Source organism: Capricornis sumatraensis, chromosome 5 (genome assembly GCF_032405125.1).
Source record: "Capricornis sumatraensis isolate serow.1 chromosome 5, serow.2, whole genome shotgun sequence".
NCBI lineage: Eukaryota > Metazoa > Chordata > Mammalia > Artiodactyla > Bovidae > Capricornis > Capricornis sumatraensis.
Window position 1 is genome coordinate 110,427,669 of NC_091073.1, and position 16,509 is coordinate 110,444,177.

The 16,509-nt window shown below is 40.2% G+C and overlaps 1 protein-coding gene across 1 annotated transcript in view; it reads right to left on the reverse strand.

Moving 5' to 3' along the window:
• The window catches only part of KEL (Kell metallo-endopeptidase (Kell blood group)), a 56,835-nt gene extending 40,960 nt beyond the window's left edge, over positions 1-15,875 (reverse strand). Inside the window, exon 1 of the mRNA XM_068972432.1 lies at positions 15,680-15,875. Within this exon, the coding sequence (XP_068828533.1) occupies positions 15,680-15,875 (196 nt within the window). The remainder of the gene's footprint in view (positions 1-15,679) is intronic.
• Between the last annotated feature and the right edge of the window lie 634 nt (positions 15,876-16,509).

A 16,509-nucleotide genomic window follows, 5' to 3' on the forward strand; every position in this document is an offset into this window, starting at 1 on the left:
AGTCCCTTCTCTGTTCACTCGAAACTATCACATTATTAGTCAGCTATACCCCAATACAAAATAAAAAGTTTTTTAAAAATAAATAAAAGGACAAGGAAAAAATACAGAAATTGGAAACAAAACTTTGCCTTGTGAGGCGAACTCTTAGGATTTTTTATTCTCCTAACAATTTTTATATATACCATGCAGCAGTGTTAATTATATTTCTCATCCTTTCGTACTTATCTACCTTATAACTGGAAGTGTGTGCCTTTCGACTACTTTCATCCAGTTTCCCCTCCCCCACCTCAGCCTCTGGTAACCAGAAATTCAGTCTCTTTTGAAATTAGTTTGTTTTTGAAGTATAATTGATCTGCAACACGATGCTAGCTCCTTTTCTACAACATAATAATTCAATATTTCTATGCATTTAAAATGATCACCATGACAAGTCTAGTTACCACCTGCCACCACACAAAGACATTACATTGGTATTTACTATATTCCCTACACTGTACATTTCATACCATGACTCATGCCAGAAGTTTGCATGTTTTAATCTCCCTCACCTACTTTTTCTTCTTCCTCCCAACCCCTCTCCTCTGGTAAGCACCTATTTGTTCTCTGCATTTATAACTCTTCCGTTTTGTTAAGTTTGTTTCATTAGTTTTGTTTCTTAGATTCTGCATACAGACGACATCATACAGTATTTACCTTTCTCTCTTTGACTTATTTCACTCAGCATGATACCCTCCATCCATGTTGTCATAAGTGGCAATGTTTCACTGTTTTTTATGGCTGTTTTGCTGTTGTTTAGTCCCTGTTTTATCCGACCTTTTTGCAACCCCATGGACTGTAGCCCAGCAGGCTCCTCTGTCCGTGGCGTTTCCCACGTTAAGAATACAGGAGTAGGTTGCTTCTCCAGTGGATCTTCCTGACCCAGGGATCGAAGCCATGTCTCCTGTATTGCAGGCGATTCTTTACCACTGAGCCATCAGGGAAGCCCTTTTAATGGCTGAGTAATGCCCAATTGTGTGTGTGTGTGTGTGTTGATATACATGTAGATATTTCTGTCTATATACAGCTACAGCCTCATATGTGCATGTGTGGGCTGCATCTTTTTTTTACTGACACCTGATTCTTAAGTTAGAGCATCTGCTACCAATATCATTTACTAGCTGTTGATTACCTGTATTGTCACCCAAAAAGGGAAGTTTACTCTGAATTGAAACTGAGAATCACAGTCATATCTCCAACCTGGGAAGGTATTCCCTTTACTCTTTTTCTTCCTTTGTTTCTCCCTAAAATTCAGTTAATCCCTTTACCTCTACTGAAACACATACATGCACACACATACAACATCATCTAAAAAATATCGCTTCCTGGATTGTAATTTTCTGTTTCCTTTATTTCTAAAGATCTGCCTTTAGCTGGAACTGTTGACAGACTGTTTAGATCTTCTCTCCCTTTTTCCTTCCCAGCAGCAGGGCAGCGAGGTTGACATCTCAATACGTCACATCTTTCCTGTGGTCTAACCTCCCCCATCTCCCTGTTTGTCTTGCTTCTATCATTCTTCACCCGACAGCCTTAGTAAATACATTCAGTGTATTTTGCAATAGAAATGATGCAGTCTACTGTAAAGCAAGAATTTTAGCTCTAGACACGCAGGAGTTGATTTGAATCTGGGTTCTATTGGCTACAGTCATGCAATCTTGGGAAAATCTCTTAATAAATCCGTACCTTTAATTCCTGTAAATCATCTTAGCTTCCATGATTGGGGCTGGAGCTGTCATGGGAAGGAAGGAGAAGGCAGAAGCTGAAGCTCCGATACTTCACCTGATGTGAAGAACTGACTCATTTGAAAAGACCCTGTTGCTGGGAAAGATTGAGAGCAGGAAGAGAAGGGGATGACAGAGGATGAGATGGTTGATAGCATCACTGAATAAAATGGATGTGAGTTTGAGCAAACTCCAGGAGATAGTGAAGGACAAGGAAACCTAGTATGCTGCGGTCCATGAGGTCACGAAGAGTTGGACAGGACTTAGCAATTGAACAACAACACCTTTCATGACAGATTACCATAAGGACTAAATAAAGAAAGGTGTGTTTTGTACACTGCTCTGCAAATTGTAGACCAACAACCAATGACTGCTATCACCACTTGCGTGTATTTGTTTATATCATCTCAGAGTTTCCAAGAGCAATGCAATCGTATCAGATCATCTGTGCAGTAAAGGATAAAAGATTCTGAACCTGATTGTTCCACTTCTGGTTTGTCTCAGATCCTGATGGAATATCAGACAAGACTAAGAATTTGCTGAGAGGTTGAAGGCATTCGAGAATGTCTTCTCTAAAAAGAGTTTGGAGACACTGTGGGTTTTTCCTTGCCTCACCATGAATCATGTTTACCACTCACTTTGAGCCAAATATGGAGATAACAGAGAATGATTTGAAGAACTTGAAATGTCAGGAAGTAGCAAACAATGTGTCTGAACATTATAAAGACAAAAGAATTTGTCTGGATACCTGTACAGCAAAGAACACTGCCGTGGACACAGGCGCACTGTTACAGACTCAGGGCACCATCTGTGCTCTGTGGATGCCGTGGAAAGGAGCTGGCCAGGAGCTGATATGAAATGTACGTGATGCAGGACTTCCTGCCAGAAGAGGACCCACCCAGAAGGAAGAGGGTGGACAGGCACCTTTGGAATTAAAAATAAAGGCAAAATTATGAAGGGCAGGAAGCTCAGTTGGTAAAGAATCCACCTGCAATGCAGGAGACCCCAGTACAATTCCTGGGTCGGGAAGATCCACTGGGGAAGGGATAGGCTACCCACTCCATTATTCTGGGGCTTCTCTGGTGGCTCAGCTGGTAAAGAGACCATATGAAATACGGGAGACCTGGGTTCAATCCCTGGGTTAGGAAGACCCCCTGGAGAAGGGAAAGGCTGCCCACTCCAGTATTCTGGCCTGGAGAATTTCATGAAGTTTATACTCCATGGGGTCGCAAAGAGTTGGACACGACTGAGCGACTTTCACTTAGACTTACTTACTTAAGCCAAGTCGTGAAGTAGTGAAGTCGCTCAGTCATGACCGACTCTTTGCGATCCCATAGACTATAGCCTACCAGGCTCCTCTGTCCATGGGATTTTCCAGGCAATAGTACTGGAGTGGATTGCCATTTCCTTCTCCAGGGGATCTTCCCAACCCAGGGCATGAACCCAGGTCTCCCGCATTGTAGATAGGCGCTTTACAGTCTGAGCCACCAGGGAGGTCCTCAGTTTGGATGATTTGAGACATGTGGTTTTAGTGAAAATAACTCTGAAGAGCCCACAAAGGAGTCCATAAGAGAGACAGCTTTGGATAACGGCCTCATCCAGAAGGCTCTAGCACCAGATTAAAAGTGAATCCTTTTCCATCCCTTACTTCTCCTTCCTTCCCAAGCATCAGCCTGCAAGGAACCAAAGCTGCAGCTTCAAGCTAGAAAGGAGACAGGCAGAGAGAGAGGCCTGGCCATGACCTGCTTTTGCCACTGTAGCCATGAAGCTCGAGGCAAGTGCAAACTTGGGAAGGGGAAAAATTTTGAAAGCAACAACAGTCCAAAGTTTGGGGGGTAGACAAGAATGCCCTCGTTATTAGCTAGAAATGACTGGAGTGCTTCTTATTACCTAAAGTAACTGAAAAGCTACTGGACTTCCCCAAGATTTTCCCCAGAAGAGAAAATTTTCACCCAGTTGTTATGAAAAAGCTAAACAGAGCAGATTTTATGGAAACAGTTGTAAGAGAGAATACAGGCAATTGGTCTTGGGACTTGGAGTCTAGTTCCTTTATTAAACCAACTGCATTAGCTGCATGATCAAGGACAAGGAACTTGACTTTCCTTATCATGTGAAGAATGAGAGAAGTATACTTATACATGAAAAGTGAAAGTAAAAGTCACTCAGTTGTGTTCAACTCTTTGCGACCCCATGGACTATACAGTCCATGGAATTCTCCAGGCTAGAATACTGGAGTGGGTAGCCTTTCCCTTCTCCAGGGGATCTTCCCAACCCAAGGATTGAACCCAGGTCTCCCACATTGCAGGCAGATTCCTTACCAGCTGAGCTACCAGGGAAGCACACACTTATGCATTGATCTGTCTTAATAACATGAATGCTATAAAGCATTTAGCATGGACTAGTCATATTTAATGCTCAGTGAGTATTCTGTTTTGCTTAAAGGATTGGTGAACAATGATTTTCCCACTTGGAACAACAGAAAATAGGAGAGTTGAGCACATTATGTGGTCTTCCTTTGTGAAGCTTAAAAAAAAATCCACAAGAAATATGATCAATTAGCTCATTAAGGAATATACAAATTATTTGTTGTTCCATAGGAAACAATGTCCAAATTTGGTACCTTAAAAAAATGTAATGTCTCTCCATTCTTCGGCTTGGTAAATTAGGTACAGTTAGAGTGTCAGCTGTGCTCATTTATGTGTTTGGTTTCAAATGGCAGTTCAAGGCTGCCTTGTCCAGGATGGTCTCACTAACCTATTTGGTGGTTGGCTGGGGTTGTTGACCAAGGCATCTTTAATCTCCTCCATGGGACCCCTCTAGAGGCCCCATGGCAACTGGATTCCAAGAAAACTAGAGGGGAAGCTGCAAATCTCCAGAGACCTAGGCTTAAAATTCATGTATCACTTCTGCCATATTCTCTTGGCCAATGCAAGTTCAATGCCTGCCCAGACTCAAGGAATAGGAAAGTAAACCCCACCAGCTGAGGAGAGGACCTGCAGCTGAATTTGTGGCTATGGGCTTCCCAGGTGGTTGAGTGATAAAGAATCCACCTGCCCAAGGCAGGAGCCACAGGAGACACAGGTTCTATCTCTGGGTTGGGAGATCCCCTGCAGGAGGAAATGACAACCACTGCAGTATTCTTGCTTAGAAAATTCCATGGGTAGAGAAGCCTGCCAGGCTACAGTCCATGGGATCCCAAAGAGTCAGACACGAATAAGCGGCAGAACGACATGCCACAGGGAAAACAAAGAACAGTCTTCCCGGTGAGGTGATACATCATAAAGAGATCACTGAACTAGGGATCAAAAAACCTGGTTTTCAATCTTACATTTCTTATAAACTATCTGTGTGATTTTTACCTAAATTTCCACAACTGTAAAATCTAATACTCAAAGTTTGTGAGTTTAGGTTTCTGTTTTAGTCTCTATTTCTTCCTTCTTTGGAGGTCTTAGAAGTCTCTATAGATACAAGGTCAGAGCATCAGCATCAGCTTATGGGAACTGTTTCTCTTTTCCCCTTAAAAATAAGCAGAAACCAGAGAAGGAACAAGCTAGGCCCTCTCACCCTGACTCTTGGAAGTTCTGACCAAAGGTTGCCCAAGCAGAAGTGCCATGTGGTAGCTATTTGAAATCTTCTTTAGGAGATATTTGGCATTTTCCCATTGCCTAGCCCCTCCTCCTGCTTTTTTTGGTCTTTCCTTCCAGTCTGCTGTCTGGAAGTGACATGCTTCATGGATAGTAGGAATAAGTTTCACACTTGAGACACAGCAAATCGGTGAACTAGAAGGAACCCAGTGTCTGGGTGGCTGTGGACTTTGTGGAGATGACGATCCATACCAGCCCTGAACTGCATCCCTACAGACTTATTTTTTAATACTGAATATTGGTTTATTTGGGGCTTCCCAGGTGACTCTAGTGGTAAAGAACTGCCTGCTAATGCAGGAGACATAGGAGATGCTGGTTTGATCCCTGGGCCTGGAAGATGCCCTGGAGGAGGGCATGGCAACCCACTCCAGTATTCTTGCCTGGAGAATCCCAAGGACAGAGGAGCCCGGTGGGCTACGGGTCTGTAGGCACATTGGTTTATTTATCTTTTTTTTTTTTTTTACTTTACTTTACTTTAAAAGTTGTTTAGGGGCTTCTCTGGTGACTCAGTGGAGAAGAATCTACCTGCCAATGCAGGAGACACTGGTTCAGTCCCTGATCAGTCCCTGATCCAAGAAGATCCCACATGCTGTGGAGCAGCTAAGCCCATGCACCACAACTACTGAGCCTGTGCTCTAGAACCCGGGGCTGCAAATACCGAAGCCTGCCTGCCCTAGAGCCTGTGCTTCGCAATGAGAAGCCCACACACCGCAACTAGAGTGTAGCCCCTGCTCGCCACAGTGGGAGAAAAACCCACGCGGCAGCAAAGACCCAGCACAGCCGTAGACAAATAAATAAAAATTTAAAAACCGGTCAAATCTTAAAAGAAATATGTTGAAGTCACCAAAGTAGTTGGTAATTTTGAAAAATTCTCCATTATGAGGTTTTGGTTGCTGCCATTTTTTAACTTCAGTTAATGAAATAATCCACTTCCGTTTCACAACTACTTAAAAACACAACTTGTTTGTTTGTCTTTGACAGCTCTTTGTTCCCATGGGTCCTCACAATCTGTCTTCATACTGCCCACTGGATACATTTATAATATGACATGCACTTTCCATTTGCATCCTTCACCCTACACACTTTTATATGTGAGAAAATTAGTTTTATTTACTTTTTTTTTCTGTCTATCTCTCAGAGTTGACTTTAGTCCTACTAATAACCAAATGTCACTAACCAAGAAAAATGATGTTTGGGTAGTATCTACCTACCCAAGCTTGTTAGACACAGGTGACCATGCTGTGAACTGCACAACACTAGGGAATGCCAGGTATATGGAATAGAATGTTTTTTCATATCATTGTGTCACAAAGCAACCCTATACTTAACAACTAACATAATGCGAAAGAGAGTAGCTCTCATATTGCTGTTATTCCTATACTGCTTCATGGTTCACCAAGAGACCTTGATGTCCTTGTTCAAACTGTTCAACTTGGCATTATTTTTATAAGAGCCTTTAATATTTGGAGTCCTCCCAGGAAAACAGAAACCACTCTAGATATTCCAAACAGGAAATCTGATACATGTAAATGGATGCACAGATGATGCAAGAATTGAGAAGTCAAATGGAGGGTGTGGGGGAGGGAAGAGACAACCCAAAAATTAACATCAAGAAGTTACTGCGATCCTTTAGGCTTGGAGAACAAACGGATGAAAGTTACCAGAGATTTCGAGTTGGGGCTGCCCAGCAAAGATGGAGTCATGTTGGATCTGCTCAGCAAGCTTGGACAGTAGGAGAAAGAGCAGTCCAGTGGGAGCTATGACTGGCACTGGAGGTGCTACCTGAAGCAGAGAGAGAAGGGTAAATACCCTGGCTTTAACTCCACCTCCACCCTCTTCCTCTTGGCTGAATGTCCCTAAAATTCACAGAGGAGGGAGGCTTGGGAAACTTAGATCCTTATGACACAGAGAATGACAGAAGAGGTCAGGTAACCAATCTGCAAACAGAATCAAGTGATTGGAAGAGTATTTGGCTTTGCAAGGCACTGGGCACATGCATTGTTGCTTCAAGGCCCAGATAGTCAGTGTTGACTCAAAGCTGGGAAGAAAATTCTATCTTCTCTTATACAAATCTCATGCGTATCTTGAGATTTAGATGTTTTTCATCATCTAGAAATAGCGTCCTTTGGGTGAACATGGTTATTCCTCTGATACTCTGCAATCTACAGATTAGATACAATCTCTATCAAAATTCCAGAGAAAAAAGCAATCCTAAATTTCATATGGAACTACAAAAGACCCAGAGCATCAAAGTGATCTTGAGAAAGAAAAACTAAACTAGAAGCATCATGCTTCCTGACTTCAAAATATATTCAAAACATTATGGCACTCCATCAATGGACAAACAGAATTTGGAATTAAAAATGCAATAACATTTACATCAGTACTCCCCCCCTCCATAAATACATAGGTATAAATAGAACAAAATATGTACAAGATCTATATAAGGGAAGCTATAAAACTTTGATGAGCAAAATCAGAGAAGAACTAAATAAATGAAAAGGCATTCCATTTTCATGGAAAGAAAAACTCAACATTGTCAAGACATAAGTTCTTTCCAACTGATCTATAAATTCAGTGCAATCTCAATCAAAATCCCAGCAACTTATTCATGGATTCATCGCAGCACTGTTTATAATAGCCAGGACATGGAAACAACCTAGATGTCCATCAGCAGATGAATGGATAAGAAAGCTGTGGTACATATACACAATGGAGTATTACTCAGCCATGAAAAAGAATACATTTGAATCAGTTCTAATGAGATGGATGAAACGGGAGCCGATTATACAGAGTGAAGTAAGCCAGAAAGAAAAACACCAATACAGTATACTAACACATATATATGGAATTTAGAAAGATGGTAATGATGAACCTGTATGCGAGACAGCAAAAAAGACACAGATGTGTAGAGCAGACTTTTGGACTCTGAGGGAGAGGGAGAGGGTGGGATGATTTGGGAGAATGGCATTGAAACATGTATACTATCATGTAAGTAATGAATCGCCAGTCTATGTTTGATGCAGGATACAGGATGCTGGGGGCGGGTGCATGGGGATGATCCAGAGAGATGATATGGGGTGGGAGGTGGGAGAGGGGTTCATGTTTGGGAACTCATGTACACTCGTGGCAGATTCATGTCAATGTATGGCAAAACCAATACAGTATTGTAAAGTAAAATAAAGTAAAAATAAAAATTAAAAAAAAGACAAATTGATTTTAAATTTATATGGAGAAGCAAAATACTCACCATCATAATATTGAAAGAAAAGAATAAAGTTAGAGGATTGACACAATTCAAGGCTTAGTATATAGCGACAATAATTAAGACAGTGTGGTAGTGGTGAAAGAATAGACAAATAAATCAATGGAACAGAATAGACAGCCAAGAAAAAGACCTACATAAATGTAGCCAATTGACGTTTGATGAAGGAGCAAAGGCAAGAGAATGTAGCAAGAGAATTTTTTTAATTTGTATTTTATATTGAAATATAGTTGATTAACAACTTTATGTTACTTTCAGGTATACAGCAAAGTGATTCAGCTACACATACACAAGTATCTATTCTTTTCAAATTCTTTTCCCATTTAGGTTATTACAGAATATTGAGCAGAGTTCCCTATGCTATATAGTAGAGAGTCTTTTCAACAAATCATGATAAAACTAGTAGATATCCAAGTGCAAAAGAACAAAAAAAGAATCTAGATACAGACCTTATACTCTTCACAAATGTTAACACCAAACCACAGACCTAAATGTCGAATTTAAAGCTATGAAACTCCTAGCAGATAACGTAGGAGAAAACCTGGATGACCTAGACTATGGCCTTGCAAGAGCTTTTTAGCTAAAACACCAAAGGCATGCACGATCCATGAAAGAAATAGCTGACTAAGCCAGAGTTCATTAACATTTAAAACTTCTGTTCTGTGCAAGACAATGTCAATGGGATGGAAAGATAGGCCAAAGACTAGGAGTAAATACTTGCCAAAGACACATCCAACAAAGAACTGTTATCCAAAATGTACATATAATGCTTAAGCAAACAAGCAACCTGGTCAAAATATGGTTCCAAAATCTTAAAAGACACTTCACCAAAGAATATATACAAATGGCGAACAAGCATTTGAAAAGCTACTTCACATTACATATCATTCAGCTCGGTTCAGTTCAGTTGCTCAGCCGTGTCGGACTATTTGTGACCCCATGAATCGCAGCATGCCAGGCCTCCCTGTCCATCACCAACTCCCGGAGTTCACTCAAACTCAGGTCCATCGAGTCGGTGATGCCATCCAGCCATCTCATCCTCTGTCATCCCCTTCTCCTCCGGCCCCCAATCCCTCCCAGCGTCAGGGTCTTTTCCAATGAGTCAACTCTTCACATGAGGTGGCCAAAGTATTGGAGTTTCAGCCTCAGCATCAGTCTTTCTAATGAAGGACTGGTCTCCTTTATTGACTACATGTCATTAGGGCAATACAAATTGAAACAATAGTGAGATACCACCACACACCTAGTAGAATGGCCCAAATCCAGAACACTGACCACATTGAATGCTCGTGAGGACGCCAAGCAGCAGGAACTCTCGTTCACTGCTGGTGTGAAGGGCACAGCCCCTTTGGAAGACAGTTTGGCAGTTTCTTACAACACTAAACGTACTCTTACTATATGATCCAGCAATTGTGCTCCTTGGTATTTACTCACAGGAGTTGAAAACTTTTGTAGTTGTTCAGTTGCTAAGTCGTGTCCAACTCTTTGTGACACCATGGACTGCAGCATGCCAGACTCCTCTGTCCTTCACTACCTCCCAGAATTTGCTCAAATTTATGTCCATTGAGTCAGTGAAACTTATGTCTACACAAAAGCCTGCACAACATATGTTTATAACAGTTCTATTCATAATTGACAAAGCATGGAAGCAGCCAAGATGTTCTTCAGTAGGAGAACGGATTAAAAAGCTGTAGTGTACCCAGTCAATGGAATATTATTCAGTGCCAAAAAGAAATGAGCTAGCAAGTCATGAAAAACCATAGAGAAACCTTCAATGTATACTACTAAGTGAAAGAAGTCAATCTGAAAAGGCTTCACTCTGTATGATTCCAACTATGTGATATTCTGGACAAGGCAAAACTATGGAGATGGTAAAAGGATCGGTGGTTGCCAGGGGTTTCAGAAGAGTAAGGTAGGATTAATAAGTGGAACAAAGAGAAATCTGGGGACAGTGAAACAACCATGATGAATACATGTCATTACAATTTTGTCCAAACGCATATAATATACAATGAGTGAACTCTTGTAAACTGCAGATTTTAGGTGATTGTGATGTATCAATGTAGATTAATCAATGGTAACATATCACTCTGGTAGGGGATGTCGAAAATGGAGAAGCTTTGCTTGGATCGGGTAGGGAACTATAGGAAATCTCTGTACTTTAGTTTCAATTTTGCTGCGAACTTAAAACTAAAACTGCTCTAACAAAATGCAATCTTAAAAAAAAAAGTTTGATACTGGCATAAAGACAGACATGCAGACTACTGGGCTGGAATAGCCAAGCCAGAAATTAACCCACACATATATAGTCAACTGATCATAGACAATGGAGTCTAAAATTCACAATGGGAAAAAGATAGTATCTTCAATAAATGGGATATCCACAAGTAAACCAAAAAAATGAAATGAGATCTTTATCTTAAACCACACACAAAAATCAATGTAAAATGAGTTAAAAATTTAATTTCAGGTCTTACACCTAAAACTGTGAAACTTTCAGAAGAAAATGTAAGTTAGAAGCTTCTTGACATTGGTCTCAGCAAAGATTTCATGCATATTTCACCAAAAACACAGGCAATAATAGCAAAAATAAGTAAATGGGACTACATCAACCTAAAATGCTTCTGCACAGCAATAGAAACAATCAACAAGATGAAAAGACAACCTATAGAATGGGTGAAAATATTTTCAAAGTGGAAGTGTTAGCTGCGCAGTTGTGTTCAACTTTCTGCAACCCCGTGGACTGTAGCCCACCAGGATCCTCTGTCCATGGCATTTTCCAGGCAAGTATACTGGAGTGGGTTTCCATTCCCTTCTCCAGGGGATCTTCCCAACCCTGGGATCAAACCTGGGTCTCCTGCATTGCAGGTGGATTCTTTATGGTCTGAGCCACCAGGGTATATCAGATAAAGGGTTAATATGCAAAATGCGTAAGGAACTCATGTGACTCATTACCAAGGAAATAAATAATTGCATGAAAAATGGGCAGAGGAATGGAATAGACATTCACACAAAAGGACATCAGATATGTGAGAAGTTGTTCTACAACAGCAATCATCAGAGAAAAGAAAGTCAAACTCACAGTGAGATATCATCTCACACCTGTTAGAATGGCTACGACCAACAAGACAGACCCAATCCACGGCTCCTGCATTTCAGGCAGATTCTTTACCATCTGGGCAGCCCATAAATATATACATAGTATATATTATGTATATGTATATATAAATATATACATAGTATATATTAATGTGGTAGAATATATGTGGAATACTATTCTGCTGTAAGAAATGAGATAATTCTGCCATTTGTGAGAACATATATAGACACTGAGGGTATTATGGCAAGTGCAGTAAGTCAGAGAAATACAAATATTATACGATACCACTTGCATGTATATGCTAAAAACAGTCGAACACATAGGGACAGAGATTAGAATGGTGGTTGTCAGTGACAAAGGGTGGGGAAAATGGACTGATGCTGGTCAAAGTGTAAAAACTTCCAGTTATAATATGAATAAATGTGGGGGATCTATTATGGTGACTATAGTTAACAATACTGTATCAAATATTTGAAAGTTGTTGAGAGTAGATTTAAATGTCCTTTGTTTGTTGTTGTTTTAGTTGCTAAGTCACGGAGTGGATTGCCATTTCCTTCTCCAGGGGATCTTCTGGACCCAAGGACTGAACCCATGGCTCCTGCATTTCAGGCAGATTCTTTACCATCTGAACCACCAGGGAAGTCATCTGTACATGACACACATGCACACACACATACACACACACATTGAAAAACTTCTCAAAGCTCAACCTTAAAAAGATAAACAAGCCAGTTAGGAAATGGGCAATATATATAGTGGAACCGGGCTTCCCAGGTAATGTTAGTTGTAAAGAACTCCCTGCCAATGTAGGTGATGTAAGAGGTGGGGGTTATATCCCTCGGTCAGGGAGATCCCCTGGAGGATGCTGTAGCAACCCACTCCAGTATTCTTGCCTAGAGAATCCCGTGGATGGAGGAGCCTGAAAGTCTGCAGTCCATAGGATCGCAGAGTCAGACATGACTAAAGCAACTTAGCCACACATGCACGCACCCATAGTGGAACTATATGTAACTTTGTTCTGTATTTTCCAAGTCTCCTGTAAATGTGTTATCATACTTTCATAATTTGAAACAAAAGAAAGAAAAATTAATTAATTTGAAAAAAGAAAATGGGCGGTAGACATGAAAAGGTATTTCTTCAAAGAGGATATAAGGATGAGAAACACATCAAAAGATGTTCAATATCGTTAGTCATTTAAGAAATGCAAATTAAAACTTAAATGAGATATCAGTACTACATATCAGAGTGGCTAAAACAAGCAAACACTAGTGAGCACGAAGAGAAATTATATCACTCATATGTTACCCATGAATGTAAGACGGTATAGCAATTCTAGAAAGCAGTTGGCAGTTCATAAAAAAACTAAATATGCAACTCCTAAATGACACATCAATTGCACTCCTGGGCATGGATCTCAGAGAAATAAAAGTTTATATTCACACAAAACCTGTATACAAATACTTGTGGCTGCATTATTCATAACAGATAAACTGGAAACAACTCAGATGTCCTTCAATGGGTGGATGATGAAACAAACTATAGTAACCCACACCATGGAAATTTTATCAACAATGAAAAGCAACAAACTATCGATACATACAACATGCTGGATAAATCTCCAAAGAATTATGCTTAGTGGAAAAAGTCAATCCCAAGAGATTACATACTATATCATTCCATTTACATAACACACTTTACAGGCCAAAACTATAGCAAGAAAGAGCAAATTGCCAGGAGTTAAGGAGGGTAGACATAGTATGGAAGTGGGCACAGCTGTAAAAGTGGAACATGAAGACTAGAGATCTCTTCAAGAAAATTAGAGATACCAAGGGAACATTTCACGCAAATATGGACACAATAAAGAATGGAAATGGTATGGACCTAAAAGAAGCAGAAGATATTAAGAAGAGGTGGCAAGAATACATATAACTATACAAAAAAGATCTTCATGACCCAGACAATCACTATGGTGTGATCACTCACCTAGAGCCAGATATCTTGGAATTCAAAATTAAGTGGACCTTAGGAAGCTTCACTATGAACAAAGCTAGTAAAGGTGATGGAGTTCCAGTTGAGCTATTTCAAATCCTAAAAGATGATGCTGTAAAGTGCTGCACTCAACATGCCAGCAAATTTGGAAAATTCAGCAGTGGCCACAGGACTGGAAAAGGTCAGTTTTCATTTCAATCCCAAAGAAAGGTAATGCCAAAGAATGCTTAAACTACCACACAATGGCACTCATCTCACATGCTAGCAAAGTAATGCTAAAATTCTCCAAACCAGGCTTCAGCAATACATGAACTGTGAACTTTCAGATCTTCAAACGTGATTTAGAAAAGACAGAGGAACCAGCGATCAAATTGCCAACATCCATTGGATCATCAAAAAAACAAGAGAGTTTCAGAAAAACATCTACTTTTGCTTTATTGACTATGCCAAAGCCTTTGACTGTGTGGATCACAGAAAACTGTGGGAAATCCTTAAAGAGATAAGGTACCAGACCACCTGACCTGCCTCCTGAAAAATCTGTATGTAGGTCAAGAAGCAGTAGTTAGAACTGGACATGGAACAGACTGGTTTCAAATCAGGAAAGGAGTACATCAAAGCTGTATATTGTCATCCTGTTTATTTAATTTATATGCAGAGTATATAATGAGAAATGCTGGACTGGATGAAGCATAAGCTGGAATCAAGATTTCCAGGAGAAATATCAATAACCTCAGGTACGCAGATGACACCACCGTTATGGTAGATAGCGAAGAAGAACTGAAGAGTCTCTTCATGAAAGTGAAAGAGGAGAGTGAAAAAGTTGGCTTAAAGCTCAACATTCAGAAAACTAAGATCATGGCATCTGTTCCCATGACTTCATGGCAAATAGACAGGGAAACAATAAAAACAGTGAGAGACTATTTTTCTGGGCTCCAAAATCACTGGAGATGGTGACTGCAGCCATGAAATGAAAAGACACTTATTCCTTGGAAGAAAAGTTATGACCAACCTAGACAACATATTAAAAAGCAAAGACTTGACTTTACCAACAAAAGTCCATCTTGTCAAAGCAATGGTTTTTCCAGTAGTCATGTATGTATGTGAGAGGTAGACCATAAAGAAAGCTGAGTGCCGAAGAATTGATGCTTTTGAACTGTGGTGTTGGAGAAGAGGCTTAAGAGTCCCTTGGACTTCAAGGAGCTCAAACCTGCCAATCTTAAAGGAAATCAGTCCCGAGTATTCATTGGCAGGACTGATGCTGAAGCTGAAACTCCAATGCTTTGGCCACCTGACGTGAAGAACTGATTCATTGGAAAAGTCCCTGATCCTGGGAAAGATTGAAGGCAGGAGAAGGGGACAACAGAGGATGAGATGGTTAGATAGCATCACCAACTCAATAGATATGAGTTTGAGCAAGCTCTGGGAGTTGGTGATGGACAGTAAAGCCTGGCGTGCTGCAGTCCATGGGGTCACAGAGTCAGACACGACTGATCGATTGAACTGAACTGAACTGTGGTGATGGATGTGTTATACATGTTGATTGTATCAATGTCATACCAACATCAATCTCCTGGCTGTGAAATTTTATTAGAGTTTTGCACGATGTTACCATTGTGTGAAACTAAGTAAAGGGTATATGGATTTCTCTATACTGTTTCATACAACTACCTGTGGATCTTGAGATATCTTAAAATATAAAATTTAATTTTAAGATGATTGCCAAGTTGCAAGATAGGTCCAAAGTTGTCCCATAGAACAAACTGGCTAATGAAGCAATTTGATTCCTTATTACAAGCAACAGAATTTATTCTAGATCATTTAGTCAGAAAGAAAATCTATTCAAAGATATTGAGATACCAGAGATAGGCAGAGTCAGAGCCTATTCAGCAATAACACTAGGATCACCATGCTCTGGCCAAAGTACCCGCTCCTGCCACCTCTGCTGCCAGGATCCTGCGGTCACCTTGAGCGATGCTGGGGCCAGACAGCAGAAGCTCTACACAACGTTTGCCCAAAATTGATCCACACTCTACACTCTTTCTCCTATTGTTTATTTTACCACTAATATCTGGTACAGGTGTCTCTGCTGTGCCTGACTGCAGGAGAGTCTCGGGGAGCATGACCTCGGTTCTACCCTAGAAAAGAGGGGTTTATAATATGGGAAACTCTCCCTGAATAGTAAGGTGTTCAAAAGATACTTGTCAGACCCAAACATGGCAAATGTCTACCCCAGTCATAACACCATGTTCTGCCAAAAAGGGATCATTTACTTTTTGAATTTTAAAGAAAATTTTCAAATTCTGTTGAACAGGGTAGATGGAGGGAGGAAGTTACATATTGTACCTTTCATTTCTTTTTATTCCTTATATCCTGATTCAGTATTGATATATTGTATTTTAATTAACAAGTCATTCATTTCACTGAACTTTTCGATTGATTTCAGTGTGCCTAACATTTCTTAGTTTCGACATTTCTTCCATTGCTACAGATTCTCTTTACTTTTAGTTTTATTTTTTATTTCAGCTCTTTTTTAAATTACAAAATACAAGGTCATTGGAGCCAGTTTGAAAATCAAAAAAAAGCCCTAAGAAAGAAGACAAAATCATTTGAAATTTAGCATTCAGCAATAACTTCAATGAATTCCTCAATACCTATTCTACTCATATCCCATGGTAAATGCAGTTTAGGTGAAATTAATTCTACCACCATATAATTTGACCTAAGGCAATCAGAGTGATTTCACACACACACACA